General features: G+C 42.6%; 1 protein-coding gene across 1 annotated transcript in view; it reads left to right on the plus strand.

Annotated features, from left to right (window-relative positions):
• Window positions 1-19,047, plus strand: part of PLEKHG7 (pleckstrin homology and RhoGEF domain containing G7) — a 43,202-nt gene extending 24,155 nt beyond the window's left edge. The window contains exons 12-15 of the mRNA XM_040595146.1: window positions 2,873-2,952; window positions 3,998-4,157; window positions 8,028-8,125; window positions 10,848-19,047. Of these exons, the coding sequence (XP_040451080.1) occupies window positions 2,873-2,952; window positions 3,998-4,157; window positions 8,028-8,125; window positions 10,848-10,955 (446 nt within the window). The 3' untranslated portion in view covers window positions 10,956-19,047. The remainder of the gene's footprint in view (window positions 1-2,872; window positions 2,953-3,997; window positions 4,158-8,027; window positions 8,126-10,847) is intronic.
• The last annotated feature ends 798 nt before the right edge of the window (window positions 19,048-19,845 follow it).

Genomic DNA, 19,845 nt, shown 5'->3' on the forward strand with positions numbered 1-19,845 from the left:
CAGAGGTTTTTCCTATTTTTATTTCATACATCATGTTTGCTAAGACTGCTATTTTGATGGATACCTTGGAACAAGAAGGTGTTATCCTACCAGGTGGCTTCCCTTTTATGAACAGCGCACTCACACAACATGCCATTAACTCCACAGATAGCACAGCGGTCCCACGTGAGCACGTTGATTTCTTTTTACAACGCTGCTCACAGCTGTCTATCACCCTGGCAGAGTGGAGACTCACGTCTCCAGGCACACAGGCATCATTTTGTAGCAGGGTACAGGTTGCTTGCTGGGGAGCTGCTGCAAAATCTCTACCTGTACAGGAGAGGAGGATTTGCTCCTTGCATGAGCAGGAAGCAGAGCCTGGGCAGTCTGGAGAAGGCCACCACCTGAAAGGATGTGGCTGCAGGGCTGTAAAATGGTTTGACAGAAATGAGCACAGCCCATGTCTTACATGTCCTTCACCACCTCCTCAGGAGCAGAGGTGAAGACAATGAGCATGCAACACTTTCTGTCTCCCAACACCATTATAACTGTTATAAAGGGAGTAGCAAAAGGGATACAGTCCGTTTTTCGGTGGTTTTGTTTTCCTTTCCACATGAGAAGAATTATGGTAGCAAAGGAGAAGGCACATCAGGGACACAGAGAGCAGAAGAAAAGATTGCTGTTGGTGTTTAGGTGATGGCGGGCAGAGGAGAAGGAAAGCCACTGAGTCCTCTCCTACTAGTGCTTCCTTCTGCACTGGTTGCTCTCTTGATGAGACATCAGCCGCCAATGCAGGAAGTAATGGTGGCCATCACCTGATACTTCTTTCTGCAACACGTAATTAGAAAATGGAGAAGGAGGTATGAGCACAACTCTTTACCCACCAAGACAGCTGGCTGCCTGCAATCTGCAATATAAGAGAGCCTGACATTTGGCCACTTGTCTGAATGAAATATCTTTCGAGACAAAAAGGGAATCAAAAATCAAATATAAACCTACACAACAGAAAGAAGCATGTCCTAAAGTCACTGCTGTGAACAGACTCACAGATTTGGTGTTGATTCTTGTTTGAATGAAACTGAGATCACCAAGACCACAGTTGCATTTTTTTTTGTAAACCTGTAATTGAGAATGAGCATCTGTAAGAAGAGGGTTTGTTCAGATGTAGGAAGAGAAGACTCGGGGAAGGAATTACTGTTGCCCTCAACTGTCTAATGGCTGGTTTAAGGCAGATGGAGCTAAAGGTATCTTGGAGTTGTACAGAGAAAGGATGAGACATAACAATGCAAATTCCAGCACAGGGTATTCCCCCATTAGGCATTTGGAAAAACTTGCTAACAATTAGGGTGGTCAAATATTGGTACAGGGGACCAAAGAGGCTGCAGAGTCTCCTTTCTTGGATATATTCAAAACTTGACTGAACAACCTGCTCTAGTTTGGCCTGCTTGGAGTGATGGATTGGTTGGACCAGAGACCTCCAGAGGTTCCTTCCAATTGATACTGTTCAATGACTCTGTAAACATGATATATATCAAAGAAACAGAAATGTTTGTCCACAGCAGTAGACAGAATTTACAACAAATAATTCTTTCCTCTATAACACCCACAAAAGCCTACTGCTGTACAAGAGATGATGTGGAGAACCCTCTATGAAGTTTTTGACTTCATAAAAACTTATAGAAAGGTAGTCTTTATAAGATGTCTAATACACATTAACTTGCTTGTTTGTGGTCTTCTGGCACATAAGAAGGTCCTCAATGGTTGTTTCTTTATTCTTTGTGCAGATCGACAGAATTTTAATTTTCAGTAGTTACCGATGTTTTGTGCAACATTAATAACACAAGTTTTCAAACCAAACCTTTCAGAACCAAACACCCAAGAAAGTGTTTAGGATCCTGCAAGATTGCCTGGAAACAATAGTTCTGACCAATCCCATCTGCTATGAAAAGTAGCTGGGCATTTCATACCTACTTTCCATGCCCAGAGATGTCCTACTGGTACAGAGTAGCTGGAGGAAAAACTATGAAGGATAAAGCCTGCATCAGAGAAAGGAGGTGATTCTGGAAATTAAATAGGACAGCAAGTTGGGACCAAAAAGGAGAATGAAAGACAGATTAATGGGAAGGGATAGAAGGAGCCATAAAGAGGTCAAAGAACCAAACTCTGCAAATCCAATAGAGTCCAGGTTTCCTGCAGGAAGTTGCTTTAAAAAATATTCTTGTTTTTGTTAAATTTCTCCCTATTATTATTATTCTAATAATACCTGAGTTCTCAACACGGTTTGGAGATCAACCTGAAAGACTTTGAAGCATTCTTACAGTTGTTATATTCCTCACATCCCCATGACCTCTAAGCTAGGAAGAAAAGATAAGCCAACACTGTTTTGTGAAGCTTTTGACAGGCTTTTGTGATGTTACCAATTAATATTTCATTAACTTTGTAAGTCTGTGAAGAGGGCAGCATACCAGTATTTAAAGGCACCAGGAAAAGTTGGCACTTCCCTGCTTCTTTATCTCTGCGATTTTCAGAAGGTTCACTGTTCACCAGTTAGGATTTGCAAATTTATAGCATGTTGATTATTGTATTTTTAGGTACTCCAGGTGATCCAGGTCACTTTTTCCTGGCAGGCAATTAGTTGCTTTTTCATGATGAGATAGCTGCTACAGGGTACAAGTATTAGTAGCCAAAATCATCGAGAGACACAATTTTTTAAGTGTTGCATTTGAGAGTTCAGACTAGGGGATGAGTAGTTATGTACTATGTTGGAAACAATGCTGCTTTGTTAAAAGTATTTTCTAAGATACAGTAATTCATGGATGTGCCTTATCTTAGAAGTAGCAATTCCTTAAAATAATCACACCATAAAATTGACTTTTTTTGTTTTCCTCCTCAGAAAGCACAAGACTCCTTGATGTCTACCTCTTCTTGTTCAATGATTTCCTATTAATTACCAAAATTAAACGTAATAAAAAGGTAATAATGGATAGAGATATACATGGCTGCAGTTGTTATGTTTTTTTAGCTTGGTAAATATTTTGATCGTATTTTGGAAGACTGGTCTAACGATAAAAATACAAGATGACCAATTGGCATGAAGGTTGGGTGATACTTTCTTATGCTAATAGCAAACCGTAACACTGATTCAAAACCCAGCTTCTAGGCTCAGCAGTGTTATAGGAACACTATAACAGTATAATTCACATTGTAAGACCATATATTTTCCTGGTGTTGTTCTGATGTGCTGGATTCCTAAAGCTCAGAAAAGTTCCAAGAACATAAGAAGTTTTCTAATGCACTGGATGACCTGAAATTCCTAAAGCTTCAGTGTAGGTGTGCATCTAGCTAATTAAGTTTATGTAGCTGATGCAAGTTAAGGCTAAGTGGACCTGTGCTAAATCTCAAGAAGTTTGTGTCTTATTTAAAGACTTCTTGGTTGTTTTTTTTTTAAAGAAGTGGATGTTCTACTTTTGTAGGAGATGGAGAAGGCATGCAGTGAGAGGTTCTAGACCAGCAGCACCATCCCTTAGCAATGCAGGGGGGTGAAGGGAGCAGGAATTCAAGGGACCTGGTGCCCACAGGCAAGTCTCTTTGGGGGTTGCCTCACGTATATGTGCTGAAGAACCTTCTGTGAAGGGCTGCAACTCATCTGGAGCCCCAGCAATTCTGTGTTCTGCATGTAGGAAAGGGGAGATGGGGAAACACACATCCAAAGACTGAAGAAAAAGTCCTGCTACTAAAATAAGGGGGGGGGGGGGGGCGGCGGGGAGAGACTTTTGAGCACCTCAGGCTGTCTGTTTTCCGCTTGTGCACTTGTATTGTGTTTCTACTGTGGCTTTTCAGTATAAGGTGTGACCTTGCAGGAGAGCCCCAGGTACCGATGAGGTTTTCTGAGGTTCCTCAGGTGAATAAACTAAGTAAGTTTGATAAGAGAAAGCACATAATTTAGGACTGTTCAGTGCCTACACTTCATGAGCAGATGGCAGATAACAAGCTAACCAACTTCATTTTCTATTCCCAGAAATATGGGGGCTCAGAAACCAGCTTAATCCCTGTCTGTCCTTCCCTCACTCCTGAGCTGCAGTCCTTCATAAGAGAGGGTGGATTTTGCACAGTCCTAGACCAGCCTATCCCACTAGACAGACTGATACTGAAAAACATTGACCCCGTCCACATCACAGGTATGTGCCTGCGTGCATTTGAATGTCTCCATAAATACCACCTCAATGCACTGTGTATGTGGCAGTGTAAGGATAAGAAGCTGTTTGCCCAGCAAACCACCCCCAGACGCCTGGAGCGCAAACACCAGTGCCTCAGCACTGTTTGACTTCACATGAGAGGCACAAGCTACTAACTCAGACATTACACCCCACATCTCCCTGCCTCTAAAAGGGTGTTTCAAGCACACACTAGCCACTGTCAGATATTATCTTTTCACCCAAAGAAGGCATCAAGACTCCAACGACTTCTTTCTCACAAGCCAAGTATTTCCTTGCCCCAAGTGTCCTAACAAACCCTGTCAAACCCCTGGCCACTTTCCCAAGTGCATTTCCAATTCCATGCTAATTATGCAGAATTTTTTTCGGTTGTCCCACTGCCCCACACCCCACTGCCCCGCTCTCCTGAGTGTCCTAGCACATGCACAGCAGCAATTCTCAAGGAGGCTGGAGAGATTTATCTCCAGCCGCTGCTCTTATTCACCTCCCCACCAGTTCTTCAAGAAGGTGGAAATCACCCACCGTATGTCAATGCTTCCTTGCTTGCAGACATCCAAATGCATCGCCAGGGGAAACCGCATCCAATAACTGCCTAACCCTTAGGTAAGGAGCCGGGGAGGACTGACCTTCACACAGAGGGTGACCAGCCTTACCCTGCCAAAACAACATCCCTGGAGTCACCAGATCAGAGCTTGGGTGAGGGAGCAGGCAGGAAAACCAGGTCTTCCCTCAGTCTGAGCCACTCATGCAGGCTCGCTCACACCTCAGTCTAGCACTGCCTAGGTTCCAGAAGTCTCCTGTACCAAAGAGAAATAAGAGAAATACAAATCCGTGGGCTCCAGGGCCTGCGAGCCATCCTGCTCCTAAAGACTGGGAGAAAACGCTCAGGGAGCTAGAGTGCTCTGTAGGAAATCAATAGATATGGAAAATAAATCTAGAGCCCATAAAATTTATGGAAACTTTGAAAAACATTCACCCAGAGTAATTAGCATTCAGCATCCATGTTGATAGGAAATACAGGTAGGCAGTAAAAGGCAAATGACTAAAGATGAGGTAAAGAGATGAGCACAGAGAAGAATATCGTTGTTTTAAACATCCTCCAAGCGCTGTCTGTCTGCCTCATGAGTCTCCCTACCAACCCAGCAGAAATGAAGGAAACGCAGCCTCTGCCACCCACCTGCGGGTGAAGGGGAGGGCAGCCCCATGTTCCTGCCTAAGCCCAGACTAGATGCAAGGTTGACAGCTTCTGGGTGCTGGAGGGGGTGGTGCAGCCACCTTCTGATTTGCACACACAAGACTGGGCAAAAACATCCACAATGGAAATGGGAATAAGATTTTTGGATTTTTTTTTCCCAAGCCACCATTTCCTACATTCAGAGATTTCTAACCAGGGTCCTATTATGCCCGTGATCCAGATGCAACCAGCAAAACAGACAGTTACCTGCTGCATCCCAGCCCAGGCTCTGGATGCTGGTTATGGCCTTTCCCTGCACTCTGGACCTCATTGCCTGACTTCTCTTGAATATATTTCTAGCAGCTTTATAACAGCTGTAGCCACAGCAGTCTCCATTACTTACTGTAGTCTTGTAACACCTTGGAAGCCCCATCCCAATACAGGAACCCTTGGAATGGGGTACAGTAAAAACAGTGAGAAAAATAACTATAGGGAGCTTGCAGTTTCCACCATTTTGTGTAAAATGACAAGCAAAACTTCCGGTGTCAATAGGAAATGTCCCTTTGCAGGAAAAAAAACCCCAAACAACTATTGTCAGGAATATGTGACCTTGAGGAATGCTGGCAATTTATTTGGAGTCTCAAGATTTTTACTACAGGTGGCAGTAAAAGATTAGTTAGCATGTTCTCAGAAAGGGCAGCATGGGATTTGTAATGATCCATCATGTTAATAAAAAATGAAACCCTGATTTTTGATCTAACAAGTACCTTTGTATCCATTATCTTGCTGAGGGTTGATCTCACTTTGAAATGTACCTCAATATAAGAACTAGAAATACATATATATTGCAATATAGAAATACTCTTTTGGCAGGAGGCTGATCATTATGCAGGATAATTCTAGCCCAAAGCCTGCTACGTGTCAGTGAAGGGGTAAGAGATATAATGGTGTGCTCATAACATGGAGAAGCTACCCTAAGAGCAGAACTACCTGCAAATGTCAGGACCAGGTACAAGAGATGTAACTTTACATGTAAGCGTAAATAGTAGGAAACCATCTCTGAAGGTTGTAAGCAGCAATGTACTTTCTAATTAGGAAATCTCTTTCCTTTTAACATTCTGCTCTGGATTTGATCTTTGCAATTACTTATTATTGCTCCACTAATAATGCTTTACGCTAAGTTTGAAGGGGCCAGATCCACTGGTACAATGCTATATCGAAGACTGACAATTTTACAGCCACAAAATTTTTTTTTAGAAAACATTACTGAGAGCCTGGTGCCAAGCGTTGCCCAGAAAATTCAGTTTTAGAACTGTAAAGTTCTATTTCCTATTGACCACAGACAGACGGAAGGCATGAGTTCTGAAACATACCCCCTCTGCCACTACGAATTGCTGCTGCTAACTGATTTGCTGCAGTAATTTAACCAGTCCATGCTCCACTTTCTTCTTCTATAAAACTTGGATTATAGGACACTTTATCTTCCAGAAACATTTTGAAGTCTGACTGTAGAGCACTTGGAAATGCTTGGACAAGAAGCATTACCCAGCAGCAAGGTATTCTACATAATACAAAGCTTCAGAACAAACTGTATGAACTGGATAAGTTCAAAACATTCTGTCAACTGTAGCAGACTCAGAAAAATGCTGCCTTGCCTTGGCAGCTTGAAATCTACTCTCTCCTTGGGCTGTGTGGGTTCAGAGGCAGGGCTCTGCTTGGGGCCACTGCTCACAGGGAGGCAATCCCACACCTTTTTCACCATTGCTTTGTTAACAGCAACACCAACTCCAGCTTAAAAAAACAGTGTCAAGTGAACCCAGTGTATCGTAACAGGTTGCTGTGCCCCCCTCCATGCTACTACCAGCCTACCCAAAGCATGCCTGCTGGCTGCCGTGAGATTTTGGCTACCTGAAGATGCTCTCCCCTCCTCTTCCCCCAAGCTTGCTCTGTAGCAGGCTTAAGGCACCCTTTCACTCCGGGCATGAGACGTTGGTGCTGATTTGTCCCTTTGCCAGGAGACCTGCTAGATGATGCTCAGTCACCTGCAGGACTCAGGAGATACTGCTGTCACCCGTTAACTTCTCCTGCAGAGGTCTGGCAGGAACCAGTGCTGCTGGCAGCATGCCTGGCCCTGCAAGACATTGCTGCTGGCAGCTGCCGGAGGGCACCCCAGGCTGCAGCACTGGCTCATGCATGCTCCCCAGGGAGAACCCAAACACACCATCACCCTGAGTGCAGCCATTTCCCTACGTGGCAGCCATCGTTTGGACCTGTTTGAAATAAAATAAAAATGGGCCATTCCTCTTTCATTTTTTGTATTTGTTTTTCTCTAACTTCAGTTACGATTTAGTCCACTTTGAATGGGAACTTCTCTTAATGATCCTCAGCTAGAGTCAAAAGCACCTTAGCTACACAATGGTAAAGCAATGAAAAATAAAACAAATGCAAGCAGAACTGACTTTCTGAAATAACAAAGCTTCCCACAGAACAAAAAACTAACTATATATATAAAAAAATGCACTAATAGGGTGCATTACTACGTTAAGAATCAGAAAAGATCATTACATATATAATTTCTTCAATCATAATCAAAAAATGTGATATAAAATAGGACTGACAGCTGCATGAGGGAATTTGTATCACTTTATATTTTTCTGCAGTCTTCAGCCTGCGAAATGCTTTCCTAATACAGCACGAAAACAGGTATCGTCAGTGCGTAGCAGTCTTCTTGCTGCAAGCTCAGACAGAGACTGCCAAGGTAAGTAGCATACTCCTTTTTCTTCTGTAAGTAGAACACTTTTTTTTCTTCTGTAATTACACAATTACATTTTCTCTAAAGGAGGATCGCAGCCTAAAAGTGGCTGTAATAAGAATCTATTACAGCTGTGACATTTGACCAAAACCAAACCAAAACAAAATAACACTCCAGTGCTCTGGCTCACACATTTGTTATGGAATTTTTGCCGTTGAACATGTACCAATTTTATATCAGGGTTGATAGCAGGTCATATTCTTGTTGAAAAACATTATAATTTCTGATTGCTAAAAAAAAATATGCCATTTCCTGTGTCACAGAAACGAAGACAGTCAGCCCCTCCAGAGAAGTCAACATCAAAACAGCCCCCCACCCACAACTCATATGCAGAAGTACTCAGATCAGAAAACTGTATCATGCTCGTCTATGCATGACACTTCTTGCAATTTCAGATGGAACAGATGGCATGATTAATTCCACTGTAACATAAATGTACCCCTCATTTTCACACTACATCACATTTCTAGTAACAACGCTGTATATAACATCTGAAAGTGTGGTAGGCACTTCACAGAAGTGGTTTTTTTCTCCTGTAAGTTGAATTTCATTCTGTAATACCTAATACACAGAAATTTGACTACTACTCATACTAATTCTTAAAAGTAAATTGCAGCAGATAGACTTACCCAGGGAAAAGCAATGAGTGAATTCTTTCCATTTCCAAGTCACTTGGAATAGGTATCTACTATAGGTGTCTACCCAAGAAGTCACTACCTTCTCCTGTTACTGAAATACAACTGTTCTCTTTCAAAGTTGCCTTCAGACCACACGGCTCCCATCTTCCTAATGTCTCCGAAGCCCAGTTCATCAAAGGAGAAAACCCTGCAGCGAAAGGTTCTTTCCACTTGGATGTGGTGGCATTACCGCATTTTGTTGACCTTGGGCTCCCCGAGCCCTGGGAAAGGTAGACAGGCCAGCACTGGTCAAATGAGCTACCTTATTTCAGCTGCCAAGAAACCCAAACTGAGCGTGGTCAATATATTTTTTTTAATAAAGTTGCCAAGCCAAGCCAAGCCCATGGGTTTAGCTGACGTTATTCTGCAAGGCAGAAAGGAAGCTGAGCTGGGTGGGATTGATACCGGTGAGGACCATCAGAGCAGGGCCTCAAGCTAGCTAAGCTTCATCAAGAGGAAGACAAGTAAACTGCACGAAGTCATACGTGTCATATTCCCACTGACTCGTCCCACACAGAGGGCTGTTACGTTGCAAGCTGCCCCTTAGATCTCCTGATTTTTGTGAAGCGCCTCCCTGTGCTCCCTGGCGAGGCCCAGGCTGACCCTGCCCACCTGCCTCCCACCGCCATGCTGCGCTGTGCCGGCCGCACGGCAGCGCACGGAATGCACTGAGCGTAGATGCAGTGATTCCCCTGCCCCACCCTCACCTCTCTCTCAGAAACCCAATACTCAGCAGACACGTGAAGACCTGAAATACACCGCTGCTGCTCATCCCACCCACAGCACTGCCCTGCCCTCTGTTCTCTTCCCTCGGTGCCCCCATCTCCTCCCCCGAGCCTTGACAAGCTCCACAGTTTAAATACTGACTCCTACATGTCCACTACTGCCTGGCAAAGCCCTGTTCACCACCACCACCATCACCACACTGTGCATCAGACCCTCCTCTGCCAGCAGCTCCGGAGGGGCCAGAGCAACCGCCCGGTGCCAAAGCCACCACGCTGTGCCAAAGCCAGGCTCTGTGCTCTGCCTGACACATGCAGGCTCTTCCCACGTCCTCTGCTGACTCCTTAGACCTGTAGGTCATCCCATTTCTCTCTCCAGCTTTCTATTTTTCAAAGCAATATTTTTAACTCATTCAGGTTGTAAATACATACAAGAAACAACCAGATGGGTCAATTACAAGGTTGATGAATGTTAGCATAGCACGAAGAACAGAAACCCTTCTCATGGGTTTCTACTCTTTGCACCAAAGCATAGTGTCTACATGCATTACAGCAGGGAAAGCAGCTCCTGACTAGGCAAAATAAAAACCCTGGGGTGGGAGAAGCACAGCTAGACCTTAAGCTCATATTGCTGCCAACTAATTTGTAATGTCTATTCATAGCAATTCAGAGACAACTCAGCTTCTGCGACCCAGACCATCTGGACTAGCACAGAGAGAAGGAAGTTACGTGTTTCAAATCCAACTCTCCAGTCATCACCCCCTGCCATCGTACCTGGATGACAGCAGATATAGAGCCGAATGCTGTCAGCACGATGCTAGAAACTGAAATTCATATGGCAGCACTTGACACATCTCGGGGGGGGGGACAGAACTTGTGATGCTTCTAGCACTGGGGCTGTCTTTATTCAGAAGAACAGGTAGCCCAAACTGAAGGGACAGCATTAAACTATATTACACAAAAACGGTGAAACAGCCTGCAGCAAACATTACCATTACAAGCAAACAGAGCGTTAAAATCCTACCTTCCAACCAAAAAGGAAACCCTCGCTGGAAATCCCTGACCCCAGACACAGACTCCAGCGGCATGTAGTGGCCTGACAAACCTGGAGTCTCAGTTCTGGCATAATTCATGTTCACTTCAGGAATTATGAGCATGGGCCTGAAGAAAGGCTAAATAAAACACAAAAACTCTGGGTGGTTATGTATCAGAATTACTGGAACTTTATTAAGATTGTCTTGGTTTACAAATTATTTTTTCCTGTTACAGAAAAAATGGATGTCAAAGATAGAAACGGCAATCTCCAATTACACCACGCAACATGAAACCAAGAAAAGCACTACTTTCTGCTTCCCAGCCGAATCCTCTGAAATTTAATAACATCAGCACAGCACGAACAGAGCCAATGGAAGATTGTTGTGGTGATAACACAGTTATTGCTTCCAGCATGCCTTAAGTTTCTGAAGCTAACAGATTTCTGACTTGACTAGACTCTGTCAAGGAGTTCTGACCCCAGGATGTAGGAATAAACCAGAAGGGGGAAAGGAGCCATGCAACGTATCTATCACTCTTAAGACGCTCCTTTGCTTCAGCTAGGAGAAGGCTCTTGCCATCCCAGGAAGTTTTAATACAGCTTGTCATTTCCTAGAAAGTGGGACAAGGGAAAAAACTTATGTTGGTGAGGAGAATTCATTCACCAGAGAAGTCTAGAAGGGTTATTCCAAGACCATCCAAACTGCATTAATAAATGTCATTAAATTAAAATTGTGTAGCCATAGCTCCTGACAGTTATACCTCCCTACTTACTAAACTATAATATCACAAGATTTTTTTTTTGCATTAATATTGAGCTTGTGGAGGCAGATCAGTAAAAGCATGTATTGTGTTGGCTCTCCTTTAGTTTCTAAAATGAGATAATGTCAGTTTCTTTGGAAAAGGTCGTAATTACATCTAACATTCAGTTAAACTACAGATGCTACAGAATATATAAAAAGAAAGAACAAATGTGCAATGATGCCCTGCTTTATTGGGATATTTTTTTACCTGAGGTTTTTCACCACCTTATTAACAGCAGATCTGTCATCACGCATTGTTTGCACGCATTACAGCCTTTAGAGTGCAAGTTTGCTCCACAGACTTCAGTGTTCCTTTTGCATTAAACCGTTCAGTACTTCACTGCTATCCCAGACCTGTGGCCCACATAGCAGAAGTGTGCCCCTGTTAATCACTTTATTTTTCCCCTCTTTTTGAGGTACTGGACAAGTAGAACACTCTGAAATTGCTTGCCACAATATCCATGCAGGTTACTACCTCTGTGGTAGGGAGGGTGCTCTCACCAGATTAGCCTTGGCTCATCCCTTGAGATTAAGCCCCAGTCAACAGAGGCAGGGAAACTTCCCTCAAGCGACTGTGCCACTTCTCTCACCTTCTGTCCCCAGTCAGCAAGTCTCCCTCAGCAGAAAAATTAGCCTTTGGAATAACCGCTCAGTATCAGAAATTACTTCAGGGGGAACTGCAGAGAAGCCACACAGATGAGGGATATGCTGACGAATGTATGAGTGCCATTCCGACCGGTCACATTATTCACAGGGAAGCCAGCATTCGCCTCTGTTCCACAATCAAATTAGTCATGAGTTCAAGTGTTGCCCTTAACCCAGCTCCTCCCCAGCTCCACCCATGAAGATGTGGCGGCACATTTTATCTACTTGAGCTGGTTCACCTGTACGTACAAGCTATGGTCTGGAGGCTGTGTATATGTATGTACTTACTTGGTTGAGCACCCCCAGATGCAGTCTAGGCTGCTGCGGTACGCGTTCCTGCTCTATCCCCTGTGCCTGGGGTGAGCAAGCTTTTGTCACAGCTTCCTGGGAACGGAGCAGCCACTCAGGCTCCATGCCACGTGGTGCACGTGTAAGGCAGGAAAGCAGAGCAGAGTGGAGACAGGAGATCTGCTCCAGGGCCTCACGCAAGCCGCGAACACTGAGCCACAACTTGGCATACACAGCTGTGCTCAGTCCCCCCAGCCCCAGGCTCTTGGAGCCAATGCTGGTAGGACAGAAAGACATTTCAAGCCCAGAGAAGTCACACCTGAAAAACTAAGCTCTGTGCTTTGCATGCTGGTGGAAGGAAAGGGGTGTTTCACTCCTCTCTGTTTTTTGCCAAAATGACCTTAAGCCAGGCTTGTTCCATTCACCAGACAACTAAGTAGTCCCAGAGATTCAGTATTTCCTGGGGGCCAGCGCATCAACAAGGAGGACACCCCAGGGGAAGGAACTATTCACACACAGATTCTTTGGTGAGACATTAGCTCAACAGGCTCTTCTGTGGTCTGGAGAGAAAGGCATCTCAGAAAGCATATGAAGCAGAAATTAACTTCCCAGCTTGAAGTGCCTTTCAGGCAGACCTCTCCATCTTTCTCCACGGTCTACACTGAGCCCCTAGGAAGATCGGCTGCAATAGCTAAACGTAGCTCTTTATGAATGCTCCCACAAGTCAGCGGTGGCTTTGTCACCCAACTGATCTCACACACATTCACCACCTGGTTTCTCTCTACAACTCAGTTCAACCCTGAAAGAGGTTTCTATCTCACGAGCGAGTCCTTCATTAGCCTAACAAATAAAACAAATGCTACTTCCAAGTCTTCCAGTTATGCCAACTGTCCAACTACACCGAATTTGTTGCCTGAACACTGCCAGTGATGGAAGGATTTTAATTGAATGCAGGACACGCAGCAGCCTTGTGCAGGTATTGGGAATGGAGAAACTACTCTGAATTTAACCTGTGAAAAAACAGATTTGAAACAGTCATTATCACTGCCACCTCAGAAATGTGAAAGCTTTTCTTGCAGCTCCCCACAAGACTAAGAAACCGGAGCTTGTTCTTAGAGAGGTGGCTTCCCAACAGTTCATTTGTAGAATGATATATCCCCCATTTCAAAGTAGCTTTGCTGTGTGAAATGGGGCAAGGTAGTTTTCAACGACAGAACTGGTCTGTTAGAAAGGGCTACTTTATTTTTTTTTTTTATTGTCAGTTATCATTCCTTTAACAGGTTAGAAAACAAAAATGACACTTCAATAATATTTCATAGTTAATACAGAACCGGTCGAAGCATGGTGTCATCTTCTCATCCAAATCCACAGCCGCCTTCCAAATTGCAGAGTTTAGGAATTACAGTGCACACTGGACTAAATTCTTTCACAATGTAAGGCACAACTACATGATCACAAGTAGTAAATACAAACACTGAAAATAGAACTTAAAAGAATCGAACTTCAATTAAAAAGAAACAAAACCAAAACACACTCATGCAAAAAAAAAAAAAAAAAAAAAAAAAACAACCAAAAAAACCCCCCAAACTATCTAAACCTACCAAGATGGTATGATCCAGTTTAAAAGAAGTACAGTACTCTGTAAGTAAAACTGCAACATAAGTCTATTATAATACATTACCTCTAAATATTGTGTAGGAACTTAAAACTTTTTCCATTTAAATTTTATACAATTATACAGAAATTAAGCTGTATGAGCAGTATTCACATCTGCAATAATAAACTGATCATCAAAATTCAGAAAAGAGGCAAACGAGACAATGTAATTTGTGGCACACATCCATTACAGAACACCATTCATCAAGTTCAAATCACAAGTACTGAAGAAAAAAAACAAGACGACTAAATTAATGGTGAATGAGGCTATCTATAGCCAAACAACAAAGCTGCATACAAAATAGTTTTTACCCAGCAGACCATAATTATGAAAGCTTGTGGTTATTATTTATTTCCTGTCCAGCAGCTAGAGTTTGCAAGAGTTTACCATAACTTGAAACTATTGGATACTTTCAAACACATTAAAAAAAAAACCAAACTACTGAATTTTTTTCCTTTTTGGTGACAAACTTTAGCAGTTTTGGCATTCACTAATTTTTACATACCGTGACAGTGAGTAAACCTTATTAAACTGAACTAATGTTTGCATTTCACACTGAGAGGTAGTTTAAATGAAATCTTATGTAACGGCATCAAATGGTGGGATTTTCAGATATTTTATTTTTTTTTGTGACTTTTTTCCTTTTCTTACAAAAGTGACAAATCCTATACAAGCAGCATTTTGGACACATTGCTATAAAAAGTTCTGGTATTTGCTAACCCAGCAAGACATTTTCAAACATCCCTTCTGTGCCAGGAATCAAGCTTTAGCGTGATACAGGGGAGTACTTTGTCATAAAGCCAACAGCAGGAGCCTGGACCTGCCAGCACTGGCCTGTTGACATACAACGATGAACACTCTTTCCCATCCCTCTTTACCCAAAAAAGGTAGGAAATAAAGATCAATTTGGTTTTAGTTTAGATCATAGGGGGAGGAAAAATTGGAAAACATGCCTACCAGGCTTCTACTTTCATAGTAATGTTGATCCAAAAGGGTTAGCAGGGCTTCAGTAATCTTCCAATGAGCAGATACTCCTGTATCCGCTGCACAGTGAGTGCATAGTATGTGGTAAGCTACAGACAAAAGGCAGAGTTTATTACATTAGGCAGAGTTTATTACATTAACTAGTACCTATCCTCTTCATTACTGTGATCTTAAACGGCATCTAATGTTCTCTCTAGAGATGCAAACCTCTTTATTCAGTGCCCTGTAAAACAAAACAAAAAAACCCCACACCCCAAATTGAGTTTTTGTGGTGGGACTTTACTATCTGAATATTGCTGTTTTTGAAAAGTACACCATTCAGTGCTTTTGGAGAGGCTGTGGTTGGACAATTTTAAACTTATCCTAGAAGGGATACTGACATCAAGACTTCAAAAAATAAGAACTGGACAACTGTCAAGACCCTTGAAAATACATGAAATTCACGTTTTCTCATTTTATAATCTTAAAATGAATCTCTACAAAGATGACATGTGCGTGACTACATGTTTTTTGTTTTTATGTGTGCTCTCAGATGATGATCGCATTTTTGGTACAAAGGAATTATGAGTGCAATTCTCCTTACATAGCAAGGGGGCAAATGTAATACAGTGAAAAGTCCAGCTGAAGATAAACCATTGTCCAGCTGAAGATAAGTCCATTGATTACAGCTAACACATGCAATGCAAATTATGCCATTCCACTTACTGTAGATTATATTCAGTTAGACAGCAAAAAGTGCGTAGTGCAAATGACAGTGTTGTTTCCTAGTCCTCCAAGAATATGAGAGTGGGAGGGGTAGTACTTGGAAGAGTAATTTATCAGTTTCAACATACTCAAACCATGGTATCAATCTTCTTGGCATAGTTTACAGTCTGTTCAAACTTAAGCTCCTGCAGTTTTCTGTCTGCCACTCAGTCATAAACTTTTATAGTATGCAACAAGCACTTGTTCCTTCTTTGCATTTAATTGATATTTAACAATCCAGAAATGCACTTGAGTTTTCCAGGTCCTTTCTTTAGGAATATCACTTCTCTTATCTAGCATTAGATGCTCAACTGTTCTTGCTTATGTAATAAAAACACAGCAAGGTTACACTACTTCATGCTTCTCCTCCCAAATCTCTTCTGGCTTCACTCAAAAAGCTTTTCCAGTGAGGATTCACAAATAATCCCAATCAACCCAAAACCAACAAGAGCAGCTATTCATTGTTCTTGCGTACCTAGTGCTCCACACTCCATGGGAATTTGGTTACTTGACACCTTACAAAAAACAGAGGAAAAAAACTCGCACTGTAACCTACAGCCTCAGAGTCTTGTGCCAGAGAGCGAAGCCAGCTGAAAAATGAGATCCCTCTAAACCTCCTGCCTCTGCTGGAAACTGCAGCAGAAAATTCCTTTTGTGTCTTCAACTGCAGACAGCAACTTTTCCTACTGTGACTCATTAATTTTATCCTCTTTGTTCAACCTTTGCAGAAAGGGGATGATTACTGGAGGAATACACGGGGAGTAGAAATAAGTAACAGTGAAGTACAGCCAGCTAAAGACAAATGCCTGCCACCGACCTTCACAACACTACCTGCCTCCAGAGGGGCTGCAGAACCAAAGTATGAAGTATGTATTGCTGACACGGTGAACTTGGCATTTTGGAGGCAACAATACACGGGACTGTGGCTCTTTGACTGGGAAGAGAGGAGAAGTCTCCAGGAAGTTAAAGAACCTCTTCCCATCCTTAATACGACTATCCTCTACACTTTTCTGATTGCCTCTGTAGCTTGTCTCAGCCAGTCTCATATTCTGTCCCCCCCAGCAATTCTGAACATGGATGGAGTATCCTGCAGAGGGGACAGTTTCACAACCAAAGCTCACACTTCACTGTCCTGCTCCTGACGCCATGCTAATGCCTAGTAGTCAAAGACAGCTTGAGGATCCCACGCATCCATGGGTTCCAGCACCGGTTTTACCATCCTTTCCACCTCTTCCTCTATAATGGCCTCACCTCAGTGAATCACAGCAATCTGGTTCTTGCTAGAGGCTGTTAAAACACATCACTTTGCATCCTCTGGTTCCAAGGCTCTAGTCTCTTCTGCCATTTTATTTTATTTTTTCCCCTCTGTTCCCGTGTTTGTGGTCTGAAAAATCAGTGCATTTCACTATTTTGTCTGGAATGCTTTAACTCAGAATGGTGAAAGTTACAGGCTTTTTACTAGGTTTTCCTATTTGTATTTTAAAGCAGTGCAAAAAAAACCCCCACACTCCTACTGAACCATGCCCATCAAAACAGTCAAACTCTGCAAGCAGATTTATAAATACAAAGCTTTTCACCTTCCAGTTTCCCTTCTTACGTATCCCATAGGTCATTTTACTGAGCTTGAGCACAACTTTCAACCTGGCAGTAAGACCAAGAGCATTATAGGGTCTAGTACACCACCAGCTTGTGAACAAATACAGACTAGCACTAAGAATCATAAGCACAAAAGAAGTGTGAGATTTAGCAGTGGTGCCTTAGATTTACTCTAGTGAAAAGCTGTAGAAATCCTGACCTATTGCTGCAGACTCAAAGCTCAAGCATGAAAGCTTCTACCCCGCCAATGTTCCTCTGGATTTTAACAATGCTTCTTTCTACAAACGTGTATTTAAAAAGCATTTCCATCCCCTCAAAAAATTGGTCATATAAACTAGTCAGCAAAAAGCAGCCTTCAGAAACCAAGCTGGTTTTGCCCCTGAAACTGAGGAGCACCAGACCAAGCTCTGATCTGTGGTCAGGCAAGCACACGGATTCAGCAGCCAGCTGAGTGAGGTCACTCTACTTGTCTTCACACACAGGCAGCCCCAAAGGCTGAATTAAGAACAATCATACTAGAGCTTCTAACACTTCACCTTTCCTACAGGCCTCTCTCCTCAGCTTCCACATATTCCCATTCAAAAGCAAAATGCCTGAACACAGGTGAATCTTCTAATCCTTTTCCTAACTCACACCGAAAAATTTCCATTTCCTCTGCCTCATCCATTTAGTCATGGGAAGTTTCTCTCTCCCCTCTCAAAATCCCTTCTGCTCCATGTGGTTGTCCTTCCTCCGAGAGCAGCACGAGGCTTCATGCGGTACACACAGTGCAGAGTGCATCTAGGCTGGAGCACAACTGTCACACCTCTACTCTTCCCACATTTCTCAAGTCATGTGTCAGCCAAAGAAAGGCTCAAAAGCAAACTCTTCAGATTCTCTCAATAAGTAAGCAGAAAAACAGCATTTCCAGAGGCAGAGATTCCATTCGCATTTTCTACTCAAAAGACTCCTGGTCAACAGTTACACTGACAAGGAGAAACAGCGAGTCCAGAGGCTCTGTTTATATGGAAGCTTTGCAGCAATTGTTTCTTTTGAGCAAGCAACTCACAAGTTCACACCAGAACAGCAGGTCAGCATTTCATAGAAACCACGGCTGTATCCCAAACCCTTTTACAGTGAGGAGAAACAGTTACATAATTAAGCTGGCTTTTGGGAAATAAGAATTTAATCTTAAGAAAACTCCTTGAGGAAGACTCCTCAAGGCTGCAAATGTAGAACTAGACAGGTAAGCTAAGAAGGGATATGAAACATACAGATCACTACTTCTGCAGTAGAGGGATTTAAGATTTTTTTTCACTTGAGAGTCAATCAGGAGTACACATTTTTCATAAAAGAAACTCTTCTTCATTCACATATAGAACTGTCAAGAGATAAAAGCAAATGACCTACTAAGCTTCCATCATTGTGACAGAATTTCATTCTTCAACTTGGGCAAGTAGAGGAATTCAGCACACAGTCCTTTTCTCTCAACAGCTGACAGAATTTAAGACACAGAATGGCTTGGGGTGTGGGGAATTTATTAGGGTTTTTAAGACAAGGAGTCCCTAACTATTGGAAGGCATAACCCCTGCTCAGAAGAAACAACCTTAACAGTTCTCCGAAACACCAGATACAAAGGGAAGAAAAGTTACAGATAGGCAGGAAAGAATGAACAGGTGTAAAAAAAAAAAAAAGAAGTTTGGAGCCCACATGAAATCTAAAAGAAACCTCTGTTGCAACAGAAAAAAAAAATAGAAACAAAGATCTAAAGACATATATATTGGCCTCTTATTTAAATGAGTTCTCTGGCTTATAACTAAGCCAGTGGCAGGAGATTTACACCACCATTCTGAGCAGACTAAATCATGTAACTAACATAACATTTAATGGGGTAATGGGGATCCGATGGAGCAATGGAAAACTGAGCTTTGTTAGGTGTAACAGTTTGGCTTCTTCCACCAAAAGCTGAGGGAAAGGACAGAAGAAACGGTCAGATAAACTGCAGAAGTCTCAAAAGAGACTTTTTCTTAGTGGGGTACCTAGCATGGAAGGTCTGAATGTCCCTTAGAACCACAACGATCTCTCAGGACTTCCAGGGTATGGGCAGAGGGAGAAATGCACTACAGGCTACTACCAGTATAGTTAGTTTGCTTCTTAAAACCCACATATGAAGGTTCCTGGATATTAAAATCCATCAACTGAATATGAAAAAGTTAAATCAATCAATACAAGATGGAATAGTGCAATGCATCACGTAATATTCCTACAATGCCAGCTAAACTTCGTCTCATCATCTGTTCACACACTCTCTCTCTCAGACACACACACACAAACTACGGAATACAGTATGTGTAAAGATGTTCCAGTATCCAAGCGCTGTATTTGTATAAGGACTTGGGTGCTGATACTACAAGTTCTAAGTGGGCAAACAGAGCTGAGTTGGAGTAGAGTCCAGCCATTACCCTCACTGTGGAGTTCAAACTTCAGAGAGAAAAGTCCAAGAACCAGAGATAGAAGGAAAACAGAATCACAAGGGGTT

This window comes from Falco naumanni, chromosome 5 (assembly GCF_017639655.2).
Source record: "Falco naumanni isolate bFalNau1 chromosome 5, bFalNau1.pat, whole genome shotgun sequence".
Lineage (NCBI taxonomy): Eukaryota > Metazoa > Chordata > Aves > Falconiformes > Falconidae > Falco > Falco naumanni.